Here is a 17,473-nt window from a genome sequence, read left to right as displayed (position 1 = left end):
GGTCGCGGCCGGCTCCTCTTTCCCTCCCCTGCGCTTGCAGTGGACCCGACCGCTCCGCTTGTCCGCCCACCCCTCCGTCCTATGCGTCATGGTTCGGGCCTAATATAAAAGGCTCCAAGGCCCAGGACTCACTTCGCCCTGCGAAAGCGAGTCTGTGCGTCTGCGAGTTGGTGCGTCCCGCCCTTGCCCACGCAGGTATGGACACCTGGAGTGCATCGGGCTGCGGGGAGCCCCCTTGGAGCAGCTCGGGCCCTATCCAGACCTCAGCGTTGGCCGCCTTTGTTTTCCGCCCGCCGTAGTGGCTGCCTTTGTCCTTGCGGGGAAAACCGAGGCCAGGGCCTTGGAGTGCAGGCCGCATCCCCAGGCTCCCCGCCCCCAGCTCGCGGCATCTCCTCCTGGGGCGGTGGGCTTGCGCGACCGCGCTCAGGCCGACACTCTAACTGGGGGCCGGTCGGCAGCTGTCCGGCCCCTCTAGCTGTCCAGGGGGGCGGGTCTCCCAAAGTCTCAAGGCCGTGCCAACCTGGTCCCGGAGAGGGTGCGAGGCAGTGCTGCTGCCTCCGCCGCTCTGACTCAGTAACTGGGCCCGGTACGCAGCGTGACCTTGGGAAGCGAGGACAAAGGGTCGTCCAGGGCGCACTGACCGGGCGGGGGTCTCGGCTTTCAGTCATGACCTCCGGCAACGCGCACATCGGAAAGCCCGCCCCGGAATTCCAGGCCACCGCCGTGGTGGATGGCGCCTTCAAGGAGGTGAAGCTTTCAGACTACAAAGGTGAGGGCGGCCTGGAGGGGGCCCTGGTGGGGGCGGGGCACAGGCATTAGAGGGACTGAGCCCTAACTCCTTGTCTATTCCCACCCCCTTCCCCAGGAAAATACTTGGTCCTCTTTTTCTACCCGCTGGACTTTACCTTTGTGTGCCCCACGGAGATCATCGCTTTCAGTGAGCGTGCCGAGGAGTTCCACAAGCTGAACTGCGATGTGCTGGGCGTCTCTGTCGACTCTCAGTTCACCCACCTGGCTTGGTATGAGTGGGGACCAGTAAGGCGGGAGGGTGCAGCTAAACCTACACCTCTATAGGGTCTGAGTTGTGTGTTCTCATGGCTGGTGCTCAACCTCTGCGCTTCCCTTTCCCATCAAGAAGATAATGGAAATAGTGATTCCCAAGTCCTCAACGATGATGAGAGTAATTAGCTTTTGGAAACTAGTTTCGTGGCGTAGAGAGTTGGCAGATGCTTTTTTTCACTTAGGGCAACACAGCCTCCCTCCCATGAACTATTTCAGCAAGGTGGAAACTCCAGTTCAAGAGAGTGAAGGGCTGGGCCCAACGACGCAGAGCTAGAGAGAGGAGGATGGGGACTCTGCAGGTTCTCTGCCTCGAGGTGCTGGAAACCACCAGCACATGTGAAGCCACTTTGCTAGAGTATTAGCTGAGTCTTCCCAGCTGTGAGAAGCAGCCCCAGCACCCACTTCAGGGTGGGGTGGGTGGCGCTCCCCGGGAGTTGCTCAAAAGCCCCTTATCTCTCACCTCCAGAACCCCCTCTCTAGCCCTTATCACAGCCAGGCCCAAAGGGTGAGGACCCTGCTGTGCCAGGCATCCTGAGGTCCCAGCCCTGTCTCCCCCACCCCCAGGATCAACACCCCCCGGAAGGAGGGAGGCTTGGGCCCCCTGAACATCCCTCTGCTGGCTGATGTAACCAGAAGCTTGTCCCGTGATTATGGCGTGCTGAAGGAAGATGAGGGTATCGCCTACAGGTACTGTGGGACTCTCAGGAAGCCCCCATCCTCAGGGTGAGGGGATCACTCTTGGGTGTTGCCCTCTCTGCCCCCAGCCCTGTGGCTAGCAGGAAGTCGGTGCTCCCTCCCTGGGTCCTGACAGTGGGAACTCTGGTTCCTCACTGTGAACTCTGATATCTCAGGGGCCTCTTTATCATCGATGGCAAGGGTGTCCTTCGCCAGATCACCATCAATGATTTGCCTGTGGGGCGCTCCGTGGATGAGGCTCTGCGGCTGGTCCAGGCCTTCCAATACACAGATGAGCACGGGGAAGGTGAGCCAAAACCCACATTCACATGTGTTCACACTTGGGTACATATGCAGCCCCTCTGTCATGCACACATACATTCACTGCCCGCTCTGTCGCTTGTGTGGGGTGGATGTGAGGGCCCCAAAGAAGATTTAACTCAGGGCCTTGTCTGCAGGAAGTTTCTAGTCTGGTGGGAGAGATACCCCAATATAAGGGTGGGGAGCTGGGGAGGTAATAGAAATCTATAGAAGGTATTTGAGAAGGCCTGTACCAAGGCAGGCTTGAATGTTAGTTGGATCAGAGTATCTTCTCATGTGAAGGCCACAGCCTGACCACAGGCCCTCAAAGTCCATTGGGGCTGGGGCTAAGAGAGAAAGATGCAATTAAAGGAGCCAGAAAGAAGTTAAAATGTCAGCCAGGGAATTCCCTGGCGGTCCAGTGGTTAGGACTCTTGCACTTTTACTGCCGAGGGCTCGAGTTTCCCCTGGTCGGGGAAACTAAGATCCCACAAGCCACACGGTGCGGCCAAAAAAATAAATAAAATAAAATAGGGACTTCCCTGGTGGTCCAGTGGTTGGGACTCTGCACTTCTACTGCAGGGGGCACAGGTTCAATCCCTGGTCGGGGAACTAAGATCCCGCATGCCACATGGTGTGGCCAAAAAAAAAAAAAATGTCAGTTAGAAAATCCTACAGCTGGGCTTGGAGGGCTTCTCTTACCATGTGGCATGGTCTTAGGCCTGGACCACTTGGCTCCAGGCTTTTTCTTCTGCAACTCATACTCTTGCTTTGCCTCTTTTTGTCCCCTCACTACTGCTCCACCTTGAATATGGCACTCTAGCCTCATATGTGCACCCCTGTTTTTCCACAGTCTGTCCCGCTGGCTGGATGCCAGGCAGTGACACAATCAAGCCCAACGTGGACGACAGCAAGGAGTATTTCTCCAAACACAACTAGGCTGGCAGAGGGGTGGCAAGCTTGGGCTCTTGGCCCCCATCTGTGCCCCTACCTGGGTGCCCCATACTGACCCAGAAAAGGCCCCTTCAGACTCTACAGCCCATGACCCCAGAGGGCTAGGCCAAGGCCTTCTCAACCTACCAGCTGAGAGCTGGTGAATGGTGACCCCCTCCTTGGAGCCCACATAGCTGAGAACAGGCCTAGAGGTGACTAATAAAGTATTAGGGACAGATGTAAGTCTGTGTTGGTGTGATTTGTCCTGGCATGGTACCACCCCCCACCCCCTTCTCCAGGCTGTGGCCTGGGAAACTGACATTGTAGTTACTGATCTCCACCACAAGGTGGCAGCCTTGCATCATGCTCACTGCTTACTCTCCTCCCTCTTTCTCCTTGGCCTGAAGACGGGTGGAGGGCCGGGGGCGATGGCGCTGTTTGCCCCTTGCAGGGAGCAAGTCCCAGGCTGCCTTACAACCTGAAACCTGGCCATGCAGGGCAGCGCCCACACCTAAACAGCAGCCAGCCTGGGTTCAAATGCCGCTTAAGAGCTGTGATCTTCCCTGGGTCTCTTTAACAGCAAAATGGGAATAAAGACAACCTACATTTCACCATTTCACGTTAAAAGAGATGAAGTACGTGAAGCTCAGGGCTCTGTTAATGGTTATTAGGACCAAGTTCCTGGGGCTGGAAGAAGGTAGGGACCCAATCCTGAGCATAGAACCAAGAGAGGGAGCTTGAGGTAGAGGCACAGTCCCTGCTGCAAGTTCTACACCACCCCAGGTTGGAAGGGCTGTGCCTGTGCCCCTGAAGTGGAAGGATGAGGGTTAGGCTGGGAGGCAGGTGTTAGGAGCAAGACAGTGTTTGAAGGAGCTCAGTCTGATGCTGTGCATGTTCAGGCAAGTGGCTTTGCCAGCCGGAGCCCCCATTTCCTTCCACAGAACAGGACTGTGACAAGCTCATTTAATCCATAGACCCATTATTAATATTGCTATCCAGCCTAATGCCCTCCAAGGTCACCCATCTCAGCCTTGGGATTTTATCTACACTCCTCCCCAAGGCCCTGCGTGGTCTTCCCTGACCTCATCTCCCCCCTCCTGGTTCACTCCATTGCAGCACACAGCCTTCTTGCTGTTCTTTAACAGGCTGATCTTGTTCTGGCCACAGAAGCTTTGCGTGTGCTCTTCCCTCTGCCAGAACGCTGTTACTCAGGATTTTCTCAGGGCTCAGCTTCAAAGCTGCTGAAAGATCGCCTCATTTAAGTTCCATGTTCCCAATCCATTCTCCAAAGCAGCTCACCTCCCCAGCCCCATCACTACCATTTTAACCATTTTTTTCTCTTCCTAGCGCTTACCACCATCTCCGAATCATGTTTGCTTGTTTATTGTCTGTCGGCCCTGGTCCAGTCTGTAAGTGACTCCAGGGCCAGGTCGTTCAGTATTTTATAAGTGAATTAATGAAGCGTCTGTTCTACCCCACCTCGCCCCTGTGGCTTGGTTTCTCGACCTGTTTTTCTCTGCTGCTCTGGGGGCTTCCAGCTCCGAAGCCAGCCAGATCCCCATCGGGGCTCACCAGCCGCCCTCGCACCCGTCACAGCTGCGGGGGAGGCAGCCCCATGAGAGGGCGGCGGCGGCGCCCGGCGGCCCGAGCAGCCGCCCCGGCAGGACCAGACCTGGCAGTCGCCCCGCTCCCGGCCTGGCACCCGGGAGGGGAAACTAGCAGGCGGGCACCGCCCTTCCTGGCGGGGGTGGGGAGGGGATCGCGGCGGCAACGACGCGCAGGCAACTGCATCCCCCTGCCCGGGTCAGGTCAGACGGAGCTGGCGTGGGCTCGGCAGGACCCAGGCACCAGCCCGATGGGGGAGACTCTGGGGTGGCTCCCGGGGTTCTGGAGTGCGGCCCGCCCACCGCGGACGCTCTGGACCCAGGCCTGGGGCTTTCCGGGCCTTGGTAGCCGCCAGGCTGGGAAAATCCCGGCCCCTTTCCCGGCGCCGCGGCCCTGCCCGGCAGAGCGGGGGAGGGGATTCCCGGAATCTGCCCAGAGACCGCCGTCGCGTCACTGGGCAGAATCAGCCCATGTTTGGACAGCGCTTCCGTAGCGTCAGCGGGGAAAGCCCCGGCGCGCGCGTCTGGGCGGGGCCGCGCCTGCGCACTGCGCGTTTCGCCCCAGGCATCCTGTCCCCCGGTGCTGGGGAGTTGCGTGATCTGGTCCCCGCCCTGCACCTTCCAACCCGGGAGATCAGGGGACGCAAGAAGGGTTGGACACCCAGGCTGGGGACGCAAGATGTCTGAACAAAGCTGGCGAGATTGACACAGTTACAGGAGCAAGCCACAAACCGCAGTGGGGTGGGGGCATCCCAGTACTCTCCTCCCTCCGCCCGCCCGGCTTGGAAAAAAAGACAACAGAAATTAATAAAGAACCTTTTTTTTTTTACTTAAATAGATTCAATAAAAAGTAAGAACAACAAACGCACACACACAAACACATCTTAAAATAAATTCTGCGCGTTTCTTCCCCACAGTACGGTGCAGAGGGGGGGAGGGCAGGGGGCGGGGGTCCCCTCCCCAGTATCTCCGAGGGCTTGAGTACCGGTCGGCGGGGCCAGCTCCGCCGCAATCACCCCCTCCTCCCCTCCCTGTTAAATACACAAATATATTATATTCAATATGAATTGAGTCCAGCAGAAAAAAAAATACAAAAAAAAAAAACACAAAAAACGTGGAAGGGGGGCTTGTAAACGTCGAGGTGGAAGGACTGGCCGCAGAGCGGGCGGGCAGGAGTCCAGTGTGGTTTGTGGCGCCCCCAGGCCCCGGGGCCGGTGCCCACCGCCTGCCCCCTCGCCCCATGGGAGGCGTGCGCCCAGCCGTCCAGGTTGGGAAAATGTCTGTACGGGGGATAGGTGGGCGCTCAGAAGGCGTGTCCCTTGACCCCAAGCAGTAGCTGGCAGCCGTTGCTGACGTGGGTCATGACCTTCTGTTTGAGCTGGGCCACCTGCTCGCGGAGGAGGCCGGCAGTGCTGGACAGCCCCGCGTTCTCGGCCTTGAGTGTCTTCACCTTGTCCTCCAGGCGCGCGATGCGCTCCAGCTTCCGCTTCCGGCACTTGGTGGCCGCCAGCCGGTTCCGCAGCCGCTTGCGCTCTACTTTGATGCGCTCCTGGTCTTCCATGTTGATGGGGGACACCGGCGGCGTGGCGTCGCGGCTGCGCGCCTCAGGCACGGTCTGCGGTTCCTCCTTGAAGGTGGAGGCGCCGCGGCCCAGGCCCAGCTGAGCCGGGTGACCGCCGGCGAAGGGCGGCGCGTGTGGGAGGTAGCTGATGGTGGCCGTCGGGTACGAGCTCCCAGTCCCGACGGTGGCCCCGGCTCCTCCGGAGGTCGCAGAGGCTGGAGAATAGCTGCTGAGGTTGGTGTAGACGGGAGGCGGCTCCGGGCCGGCATATACGCCCCCGGGCCCGGCCGGGGGCCCCCCGCTGGCGCCCAGGGACACGTTGGGGGGCGTCACGTGGTTCATCTTGTGCAGGTCGTCCAGGGCTTTTACAAAGCCGTCGGCGAAGCCTTCCTGCTCCTCGGTGACGCCGCCCCCTGCGCTCCCCGCACCTCCACCACTGCCACCCCCGCGGGGGTAAAAGTACTGTCCCGGGGGCGTGGGCGTCGTCGTGATCACGCCGTTGCTGTTGGGGACGATCAGGCGCTCCAGCTCCGATGAGGCGAGCTTGAGCGACGCGCCGGTGTCCGAGCCCTGGCTGGAAAAGTAGCTGCCGCCACCGCTGCCCTCTGGGCCGGGGCCCCGCGCTCCTGGTGCTTTAAGATTTCGGTAGGGGTCGGCCAGGTTGAGCGCCAGGCTGGGTTTCAGGAGTTTGTAGTCGTGTAGAGAGAGGCCGCCCGGGGTCCGGCCGTATCCGGCCGCTGCGTATGAGTCGTCGTGGTAGAAGGGCTGTTCCATTTTAGTGCACATCCGGGCGGCCCGGGCGGTCTGAGGGTCCCTGCGGGGCCGCCCCGGGCCTCGCTGCAGCGAGACGCGCGCAGTCCGCGGAGGTGGCTGGACCAGGTGTCTGGACGCGCGTTCCCGGGGGCCTGTACGGGCCGAGAGAGGCCAGCAGGCGGCTGTGCACGGAAGCTCTGTGCGGTTTCTCTAGCCCCTCTGCCCCCCTCTGGCGCACTCGCTTTCTTCGTGTTGCGTCCCCCTTGCTCCCCGCTCCCCGTTGGCTCCGACGCTGGCCTGGACGCGCTCAAGGTCCCGGCCGCTCAGCCGGAGCCACAAGCCTTTATACGGCGATTGTCAGCTGCGGAAGTGCGCTCCGATTGGCGGTCGCCCGAGCCGGGCCCCCGCTCCCCCCTCCTGGAGCGTGGGGAAGGGGAGGAGGCGGCTCGCGTCATTGTCAGGAAGCGCGTGTCCTTGTAAACAGCGGCCACGGGCTGGGTGGCTCGGAGCGACTGCAGGGGGAGGGGCTCAGAGGACCCTGGTGCGCGAGGAAGGGGGCGCTGGGGCGGTCAGAGGTACACGGGGAGAGGCTTCAGGGAGGGCGATGACTCCCCTGGAGTACGCGATGAGGGATACGAGGAACTGGTACAGAGCAAGTGTGTGTGTGTTGGGGGGAGGGGGGTGGTCCCGAGCTGCACACGGAAAGGCCTGAGGGATCTGGAGTCTTCCAGAGGGGCTGGGGGGCTGAGAATACACTGAGAGACCCCCCAAAGGAGAGACAGGAGGGTTAAGCAGGGTAGGTGGGGGAGTGGTAAGGAGACGCCTGACTCAGAAATTGAGTGGGGGTCCAGGGTACAGAAGAGTTGAGGGACTGGAATTTTCACGGGAGGAACTGAACCCAGGAAAAGTGAGGAGGGGGAGCGATCAAAAGTGTACACGGGAGCTGCTGGAGACCCATTATGCAGAAAATGAATAGGGGTCCTGGAGTCCATGGGAGAGACTGAGAGTCCCCCACAAGTTGGAAGGGGAAGGAATTGGGGGAACCTAGATATGGAAAAAGTGAGTGAGGGTCCTGGGGTACACTGAGTCAAAGAAAATATGTGGGGTAGAAGATTAGGACACTGTCAGAGGTTGGAGGTCACTGGGGGTCATCTGTGAAGGCCCGACGGAGGAGAATTATAAGGGTCGGGGCACCCCTTCAGTACTGAGATAGTACTGACAGAGGGTCTCCGGTTGAGACATGAGAGAAGGAGGGGTCTTTTGAGGATCCTGGGGACCTGGACTGCTGCATCTTCCACGATCGGCGCCCCCTCTTGTGGGTGACCTCTAGGTGCCTGTATACTCTGTCCCCACCCCAAAGACCTCCCCCAGTGACCCTGGGCTTGACCGACAGTGTTGGCTCCTGGTGCCTAGACCCAGCCCGACGGCCGGGGCGCGGTCGCCCAACCCCACTCCTTCCTTAGAAACAGGCTGGGGAAAGAGCGCCGCGGCAGGAAGTGTGGCAACAGCCTGGGGGGAAGGAACCAGGCCCTGCCTCCGTCACTCGAATCCTACGGGACCATGCGCCCCGCCCTGGGTCCAGCCGGGTTCTGCGCTTCGTAAGAGGAACCTGGGCTTGCGACCCCAGAGGAAGCCAGGGGCGTGGAACACGCCCCGCCGCAGAGGCCTCCAGTCGCCGATCCCCACCCAAGCAATGGTTCAGCCCTTGGCGCCCGCAGGCGATCGCCGAGGCTGGCAGTCCGGGACGATTCCATCGGCCTGATGGAGGGGGACTCACCAGGGCCTGGTCGCCATGGCAACAGGCCGGAGTCCGCGGGCAGGATTGGGGGCGGGGCGGCCCACGGAGTCTCTCCCCGCCGCCCATATAAGGGCACAGGAAGGGGTGGGGTTAGCGCTGTCCCGGAGCCCCGGCCAGGAGCCGGCTGCCCCGATCTGCCAGGTCCCAGGGCGCGCCAGGGCCCCAGGACGGCTAGTCCCGACCAGCCCCAGCCGCCTGGCCGGGCCCCACCCAGCCGCTCTGGGGCCGCGTCCTGCCAGGCCCTTCCCGACTCGACCCAGCCTGGCAGGTCCCCGCCTGCCCGCGGGCCTGGGTCGGACTTCGCCCCCGGCCCGACGGGCGTGGAGGGGGCGGGTCAGTGCCTCGAGGCGATCCCGGTGCCTGGGCGGGCTGGCACGGCTGCCTCCTACCTCGAGCTGGGTGCCCTTACTTTCTGCCAGGAGATCTGGGGCCCCTCCCCCCATACATCCCTAGGGGCTGGGGTGTCCCCACCCTCACTCAAATGGGTGACGGGCCCTACTCCTGTTTCAGTGTGCGGGTCGCCTCACCATCCAGAATACCTAAAAGGGGGATCCTTTCCCTCATCTGAGGTGTCTCCTTCATCTGAGGGAACCCTTCCAGAGCCCCTTCCCCAGGAATGGGTGAAGGTTTAGATGGTGAGGCTTCCAGTTAGACTTAAGGTGGGACTTCCAAGCAGATAGTCTGTGAGCCACTAGAACCAGAGGTGAGCTCAGTCTCTCTCTCTCTCTCACTCAGAGAGAGTGTGAGGCCTCTGTCTTTTGGGAGCATGGGAGTTTCTTTAGGGTAGAGAGAGGCTGAGAGAGAGGGGCTAGCCAGACTTTGTAGGGCAAGCGCAGAGCTCACCAAGTGTGGAGGAGAGAAGGAAAACGAAAGAGGCAAAAGAGAAACTGAGCTCTGTGGGGGCTGGGGGAAGTCCAGCAGAGCAGTGGCTTTGGGGAGGAAGGTCCCAGGAGAAGCTGGGGGTGTCCCCATCTTTGGAGGGTCCTTGTGATCCCTGGGTACCCCCTCTCCTCCTCCCTTGCTTGAACTGCTCCCTTCCCCCGCCCCAGGCTCAAGGGAGATTCCAGTGGCCGCTGAGTCTGGCAGGCAAGCTGCCAGGCCTGTGTCTCCTGCCCATGCTAATAACTGCAGCTGACATCTGGCTGGGCCCTGCGGGGGCGCAGCGGGCAACGTCGGGGGGCTGGGCAGGCCTGGCTGGAGGGCAGCATATCAGGAAGCCAACCTGCAGGTCCCACAGGCCAGGAGGCCACAGTGAGTCAGCCCTGACCAGTGCTGAGGCTGGCCATGCCAGGGGAGTCCTGGAGAGAGGTGAGACTGGCCCAGTAAGGGTAGAGATGGAGGCCAAGGACCCAGCAAGGAAAAGTGGATGTATGGGGGGTGGGGGTCAGGGCAGGGAGGGATGCAGGGTTAGAGTCATGCAGACAGCACGAGTCAGAGACCCTTAAGATAGGCAGACAGACTGAGAAATAATAATTATTATTTTAGTAGCTAACACTTACATGGCTCTTACCATGGGCCAGGCACTTTTCTAAGTGGTTTACATAGAATAACTCATTGCCTGCTTCCAACAACCCAGCGAAATGCATGCTATTTGTAGCCCCATTTAACAGACTAGAAAACTTAGGCACAGGAAGGTAAGGAACTTGCCTGATATTCCACAGTTATAAGCACTGGAGTTAACCTAGAACCTGAGCTGTTTGGCTCCAGAGCATTAGCCACTTTTTATGTGGATAATGACAATCAGAGAGGCATTTATGCAGTGCCAACTGTATGCCAAGCTCTGCAGGCCCTTTCATGAAGGGTCTCATTTATCCGGGCTTGGGCACAGGGCAGAGGGCTGCTGGTGTGTTTGGGGGCAGGCCAGCATGCTCTCTGCACGGGTGTTTGACCAGGGGGTGGGGATTGGGCCAGTGAGGGAGGGCGGGGGCCCAGCTAAGCTGGTACAGCCGGTTCCAAGCCCCTGCCAGTTTCACCCTTCTAGCCTGGGTGCCACCACCTCATGCCGCCCCACTGGCGCCAAGGCCGGCTGTCCCTGTGAGGAGGGTGTGAGGATAGCCCCCTCCTCCGTCTGCCCTGGGTGCCCAGACTAGCATCTGGGTACTGCCCAGGCCCTGGGCTGCAGACCAGCATCTGGCTGAGGTGTCTGTGCCCAGGCTTCCATCATGCCCAAGGGCCCGGGGCCTGGGGGACTGGATAAGGAGGAAGTTCGTCCACCCCCACCTACGGGTCTCTCTGGGGCTTTTGGCCTTGGCAGGAGGGACTTCTCCTTCTTATAAATAGCCTGGCGACCCCCCTCCCCCGTGGCCCACTGGCCGGCAGGGCCCTCACCAGGAAACTGGGCTGGGGGCTGCCTGTGAGTCAGCCAGTGGGCAGGCCAGGACGAGAACCCGCAAGTCATAGCACCCAGACTCCCTCGTCCCTGCCCCTGGGTGTGGACAGACAGCTGGCAGGAAGAGGCTGAGGACCACGGAGGCCCTCCCCCAGGAGCCCCTGGCTTTCCAGTCACTCCCCTCCCCCACCTCTGTGGTCTGGGGGGTCCCTCACCCCTCTCCTGGAGAGGAAGCTGCTCAGTTTTCTTGGAAGCAGGAAGGAGAGTCTGTCTCCTCAGGCTGACTCAGCTGGGCATGAGGGGAGTTTCCCACAAAGCTGTTCCTGTGCCCCCCAATGCTGGCGAGGTCTTGGGGGTCCTGAGCATGGCTGAGATCCCAGGTGCCCCATTTACGGGGGATGTGCTGAGAAAACAGGCCCACACCCCACCAGGGACTGAGGCTGCTGAGCTGGGCCTCCTAGGGGAAGTGACAAACAGCAGGCCGGAGGGTGGCGTGGGGGGGGAGGTGGTTGGAGAGAGGAAGCACCAGGATCTCTGGGTGGGGGTAGAGACTGGCTGGGAAGCCCAGAGCCCCGCAGCATGGTCCAGGGGCACGTGTGTGTCTGGTTGGCTGTGGGTTAGTGTGTGGCTGGCCTGTCAGGACGTGTGAGAGTGTGTGTGAGGCCTGTCTTCTCAGGGCATGTGTCTGTGTGTTGGCCCAACACTGCAGGGGTGTGTAGGACCTGCCTGCTTTGGGGGGGGGGTTTGGGGGGGGAGTGTGTGTGTGAGTATGTGTATGGTCTATGAAATAGGTTGCATGTGGCTGGCCTATATACATGAATGTAGGTTGTTTTGGAGTTCATATGGCTAACCTATTCGTGCCTGGTGTGTCTGTGTGTCTGTGTGTGTGTGTGAGGTCCATGGCTTGCCTGTGTGAGGTCTGTGAGTGTGAGGTCTGTGGCTGGTGTGTGTCTGTGGCTCGTCTATGTGTGTGTGTCTATGTGGGCTCTGGCTGGTGTGTGTGTGTGTGTGTGTGTTAGCCAACAGGTTCTGTCACGGTGTCTCTGTGCCAATGTGTTAGTTAATGTCCGACTGTGGCCTGTCAATGCTTCTCTGCTGTTGGGTGTGACTGTCTGGCTAGACCGTGTGTGTGACTGTCAGTCTGTCTGCTTACATCTGCCCAATCTGTCGGAGGGTCTGACGTGTGTGTTATCGGTGAGGTAGTGTGTATCTGTAAGGCTGACTTCCGATGTCCTTAGAGCATCTCTGAGTGTGTGTGCAACTGTGGCGGGAGGTGGGGGGATTCTGTTATGGTCTGTATGTGTCCTTCCCCATAGGTTTATGTATGTCCATCTCCCATAGGTTTATGCATGTCTCTCTTGCCTCTGAGTATCTTTTTGAGTTGGTGATCTTGCTAGTGTGTGTTCGTGTGTGTGTGTGCGCTCCTGTGTTGCTTTCTCGTGTGTCAGGATCTGACACTGTGTCTGAACATCTCTTGTGCAGCTCTCGGGGAGCCTGCACTGAAAGTGACTGTCCCTTCTCTCTGAGTCTATCCACATGCATGTATTGCCTGTCTGTGTCTGACACACAGTTCTCAGTGTGTCCGTCCTGCCTGTGTGTTTCTGGCCTGTCACATTTGTCTCAGAGTGCCTGTGAGCATGCCACTGTCTGCCAGGCTGTGTGCTTCTCACCAGAATGTCAATGTCCTTCTGCATTTGTGTCTGTCAGTGTGTCCATCTTGCCTGTATGCTGAGTTGATTTATCTGTGTCACTCACTCCCTGCCTTTATACTTCTGGCCTGTCGGTGTCTTTGTGTGTTTGGCAGCATTTCAGTCTTCCTCTTAAGTCTGCCCTGTCACTCTGTCTGTGTTTGACAGCCGTCTTGCCCAGATTTGTGTCTGACCCTGTCAGTGTGTCCCCGGTTGGTAGTCTCTCTGTGGCCAGGGTGACACGGGTTTTGTGTGTGTGACTGTGTATGTGTACACTCCTTGCCGCCCCCCCAAGTCTGGCCACCCTGGGCCATGTTTACTCTGCCCCCAGCCGATTTCTGCCCTGCCCGGGGAGGGGCTGACCCTCCGGTCTGTCCAGCCAGCAGTCCACAGCCAGCAGTCCACAGGATGTTCCCGAGACGCTGTCTCCGCCGACATCCCCTCCCTTGGGCCACCGTCGGGTCAGGACCCAGGCGTCCAGGGCGGTGGGGGTGGGGCCGCAACGTGGGGGGGGGCATGCCAGGGCCCCGGAATGAGGGTGAGGGGTGGGGAGGCGACGGGCCCAACAGGTTCCGCCTCATTCCTGCCCCGCCTCTCACTTCCTGGGTGCCTGCCACGGGCAGGGGGTGGACGGGATGAACCCCATGGCCTCAGAGCGCCTGGGTGGGGCATGGCGCGCCCCACAAGGACTCGCTTCTGCTGGTCACCCTGACACCCAGGCCTGAGAGACAGGAGGAGCCTGGGTCCTTCTACCGGCCAAGCCCCTTCCCTGCTCCTCTGCCCAGCTCTGGGAACAAAGCGTCCCATCTATTATTCACCTAATCCCACAACGCCACAATAAGCGGGTCATAATTATTCCCCATTTTCAGATGGGGAAACCGAGACCCAGAGAGCAATGAGGGCAGAGGCAGGATTTGAACCCAACCCTGTATGCTACTCAAGACCCCCAGCCAGCTCACCAACAGCCTTCCCTCCCCTCTCTAAAAATGGTATATGTGGGGTGGAGTATGAACCCAGGCCCCCACGAGGCCCGGCTCAAGGGGGCGCCTGGCTTGCTCTGAGTCAAAAGGGGCCCCTGGATGAAATGAATAAGAAAACGGCTTTAACCGTTTCATCGCCGATGGGCTCTGCAAAAACTTCCTGTGGGCTATGGGGGAGGGGCTGGGGGCTGGGTTCCCGGAGGGTTGGGGGGTAGGTACTGCCAATTCAGGGGTGGGGGAAATGGCTCTAGTAACCTTGGCAAGGGATGTCTAAGGGAAGACACCCGACACCTACCCTCGCTGGAGGGAGAGCCCCACCCCTTAAGCTCTAGGCCCCCAGTACTTGGTTCTCAGCCCCCACTGCCTGGAGGGGGGGGGGTCTCAGAGTACGCAGCCCCCTCCCCAAGGGCTTGAGTCACACAAGGGGAAAGCCGCGAGGGGTGAGTCATGGGGTGGAGAAGGGGGAGCGAGGTCGGCTGCGGCCAGGGGACCCTCAAGCTGGCCTGAGTCACGCACGCCAGGGCCTCGCTGACCCCAGCCCCTTCCCCGGAGACCAGGAGGCTAGGAGCGGGGAGCGCATTGTCGGTGGAATACGGAGTTGGAGGAAGAGCGGGAGGGGGGAGGAAGCACGCGCCCGGCCGCGCGGGAAGCTCCGGTTCCCATGGTAACTGGGGGGGTCTCTCAGCTCAATGGCGGGGTTCCTCCCTCGGCAGGGACGGTCCCCGCGCGCTGGGGAAGCCCCCGCGCGCTCTATCGAGGGGCCACAAGTTTCAGGTCAGGCAGGAAGGGGTTAACGGCAGCCCCCTCCCGGGTTTCACCCGCGCCCAAAGTCCCCGGCGGGGTGGGGCTGTGCTCCACGCTCCCCCACGCGCCTAACCCCCGCGGCCGCCCACGCACGCACGCACGCAGCTAGCCCATCCCCCCGCGCTCGCACGCACGATCGCGTCTGGCTCCACGCACGCAGCGACCCCCGTCGTGCCTCACGTCACGCACGACGCACGCGCCCCCGCAGCGCCGGGAGGGGCCGAGAGCGGCAGGACTCCGGGCGCTTGACGCCCCCCCCAGCACATCACTGCCTCCTCACGCTGTCTTGTGTGACTTTGACACCCACCCCACACACAAGGTCACAAACTCTCAGATCCACAGTGTCACACGGACACAGGATACACCTGCCACACGTTGGCACAAACATTCACTAGTCCAGCCAGCCCCGCAGCGAACGTGGTCAGGGTCACACTGTCACACACCGTTTGTGGTAGGGCCATCTTCATACACAGGTGGCATATACAGACACTCCGATAAAGCCACACCATCAAGACAAAGTAAGACACAGATAAAAGTCTTGGACCTCAGGACTCCAGTTGTCACACAGCCACTCCTCTCACATGGAGATTGTAGAGGCACAGAGACACATGCTGGGGACGGACACACGACGGTCATGCTGTCACGCAGACATCACAAATAGGGCACATGAAGTAAAGTAGGGTCACAGACACAAACCCACAAGGCCACACACATGGACACCAGATTGTCTCAGGGACATGGACAAACCAAGGACAAACATGACAGGCTCATGCTATCACAGAAAAACACATGATGGAGAGAAAGTAGGACACAGTCACAGAAACACAACCTAAATCCATACTGAAGTACTGATTGTCATACATTCACTTCTCACACAAAGAATGACCTAGGGATATAGACACACAGCAAGGTCCCATAAAGAGAAGCATGTGCCCTAGTCCCTGACAGCACCCCCCCAAAACCACCAAATCACACACACATAGCCTGTTGGGTAAATTCCCAGGGCCCCAAGACACAGGTAGATGCAGACACATAGGCCTGTGCACACACAATCACAGACCCACCATCTCACACCTACATAGATGTGAACACACTTCACATGGACTCAGAGACACATATACAGACCCGGGGAGGGGGTCAGGATGGGAGTCCTGGTGGAATGTCAGTGTCTGGAGAGCAGAAAGCCTGCCAGAGCCCCTCATGGTATGGGGCATGGTGTCCACCCTGAGCTTGTGGTCAGCCCCTGGGGGGAGGGGCACCATCTCCAAATGCGTGAACCTAGGGTCTCCATCCCAGCTCTCATGACTGGGTCTCTGCCCAGATGTGAAGGCCGGAGGGGGCGGGCGGGGGTCCAGCTGTGGCCGCAGGGAGGGGTTGAGTCACCCGCTTCCCAGCAGTACAGCCCAGGCTGGGCCCAGCTGTTCCTGGAAACAGACAGGAGGGGGTGGGGTCCCCAAACCAGCTGGGGGCTGCTGGTCCAGACCCGCACCCTGTCCTTAATGGAGGCCTCCAGATCATTCCCCAAACTTTGGGGCTCTCTCCACCGAAACTGGGGGTTTGACTCCTTCCCCCAAATAAAGGATCCCTGCTTCAAAATGAGGGTTTGTGACCCCTCTCTTTGGATTGAAGGCACACTGATGCCCCCAAAAGTGGGGTTCCCTGCGTCACATAACAGGGATTGCTGCTCTTCCCTGCCAACGTAGGGAGCTCCCTTTCCCCCCAAACATGAGATTCCTTGCCGCCCCAAATGGAGGGTTGTGACTCCTCCTCCAAAGTGAGGGCACCCAGACCTTCCTTTAAATCTGGGGACTTTTGGGTCCCTGAACATCTATAACGCCTATAATATCATGGCAACGTTAGAACAATTCAAGTCCATGCTCCGGATATTTAGATTCCTCCTAAACATCAAGATCCCTGCGGGTTTTGCAAGTACTGGGGACCCCACTCCCAAATATTTGGCATAGTTCCATAGTTCCATATGGTTCCATAGAGCCATAGTTCCGGCTCACCTTCCACTTTTGCCTGGTGGCAGGGGGGCCCCGCTTCCCCTTACTGGCAGCACCCTCTCCTTAGTGGGTGCGGGATAAGGGAATCAGCGGCGGCTGTTCTCACGCCCGCCGCCGTAAGGCAGCCCTGTCCGGAAGCCGGCACTGCTGGCCCTTGTCCCCTTCCTCCCTACTCTCCCCACTCCACTCTGCTCCCAGGGGATGGAGGCTGAAAACAACTCGGGAAGGGGATGTGGGTGTGTAGACGAGCCTCCAAGGCCCCTGCGTGCGTGCAGTTGTGCGTCTGAGTGGGCTGTAACCTGGAGTCTGGTGCTAGAGTGATTGTGTTCCTGCGATGCTGCGGGGAGGGGGGGAGTGCGGGGGGGAGGGGGGAGCTGTAGTCATCCTGCTCAACACGCTCGGGGGCAGGGTCGCCGAAGCCACACTCTGGGTTGGAGGGAGCAGCTCCCCGCCTCTCAGACCTAGACCCACCCCCAAAGCAGAGTCCGCCCCTTTCTCTGGGTACAGCTAATAACCTCTAATTACTGCTCATTACCTCGCCCGCTCCGCGGGGGAGGGACTGCCGGGGGAACTCAGGCGTCAGAGGTCCGGTGCTTTACCCCTCCCTTAAAGCCGGATCCACCCAGAACCTCTGTTTCCTCGCCTGCGAACCGGGAGTTTAAAGAGCACTTGCCACCTAGAGTCGTGGAGATTTCAACCATCTGTATATTTAAATCGCTTAGCGCAGAGACTGCATTTTGTAGGCACCCCATAAATGGTGACTGCAATTTTATTGTTAACTAGTATTGTCAGCACTTTACTTTAAGCCCCCTTCACTGCCCAGACGGGGTCTCAGAGTGGGCCCATCCTTTTCCCCGTAGGCCGCCTTCCTGCGGTCTGGGCGCCCCCGGTGGGCCGTGGCGACCAGGGCGGCCCCGTCCTGCGTTCTGAGGGAGGAGGGCCCCGGCGCGGGGCTCAGGGAAGGGAAAGGGCAGGGAAAG

General features: G+C 59.8%; 2 protein-coding genes and 1 non-coding gene across 4 annotated transcripts; 2 read left to right on the top strand and 1 right to left on the bottom strand.

The window, feature by feature from the left end:
- Window positions 1-55: 55 nt before the first annotated feature.
- PRDX2 (peroxiredoxin 2) lies at window positions 56-3,213 on the top strand. 2 transcript variants are annotated; one of them, XM_036848413.1, is made up of 6 exons: window positions 56-195; window positions 665-769; window positions 866-1,019; window positions 1,627-1,749; window positions 1,914-2,044; window positions 2,891-3,213. In XM_036848413.1, exons 2-6 carry the CDS (start codon window positions 667-669, stop codon window positions 2,974-2,976), a joined length of 597 nt encoding a protein of 198 aa, XP_036704308.1. In that variant the 5' UTR covers window positions 56-195; window positions 665-666; the 3' UTR covers window positions 2,977-3,213. The 2 variants fall into 2 exon arrangements, with proteins under 2 accessions (XP_036704308.1, XP_036704310.1); XM_036848415.1 differs by having other exon boundaries at window positions 122-195; window positions 595-769.
- TRNAR-UCU lies at window positions 2,577-2,649 on the top strand. Its single transcript has one exon. It is a non-coding gene; the product is annotated as a tRNA-Arg (tRNA).
- Window positions 3,214-5,378: 2,165 nt separating the features above from the next.
- JUNB (JunB proto-oncogene, AP-1 transcription factor subunit) lies at window positions 5,379-7,220 on the bottom strand. The gene has a single exon (XM_036848374.1). It carries the CDS (start codon window positions 6,919-6,921, stop codon window positions 5,878-5,880), a length of 1,044 nt encoding a protein of 347 aa, XP_036704269.1. The 5' UTR covers window positions 6,922-7,220; the 3' UTR covers window positions 5,379-5,877.
- Between the last annotated feature and the right edge of the window lie 10,253 nt (window positions 7,221-17,473).

The sequence above is a fragment of the Balaenoptera musculus genome, chromosome 3 (genome assembly GCF_009873245.2).
Source record: "Balaenoptera musculus isolate JJ_BM4_2016_0621 chromosome 3, mBalMus1.pri.v3, whole genome shotgun sequence".
NCBI lineage: Eukaryota > Metazoa > Chordata > Mammalia > Artiodactyla > Balaenopteridae > Balaenoptera > Balaenoptera musculus.
The sequence above is the reverse complement of the archived record's forward strand: the minus strand, read 5'-3'. Positions and strand labels throughout refer to the sequence as shown.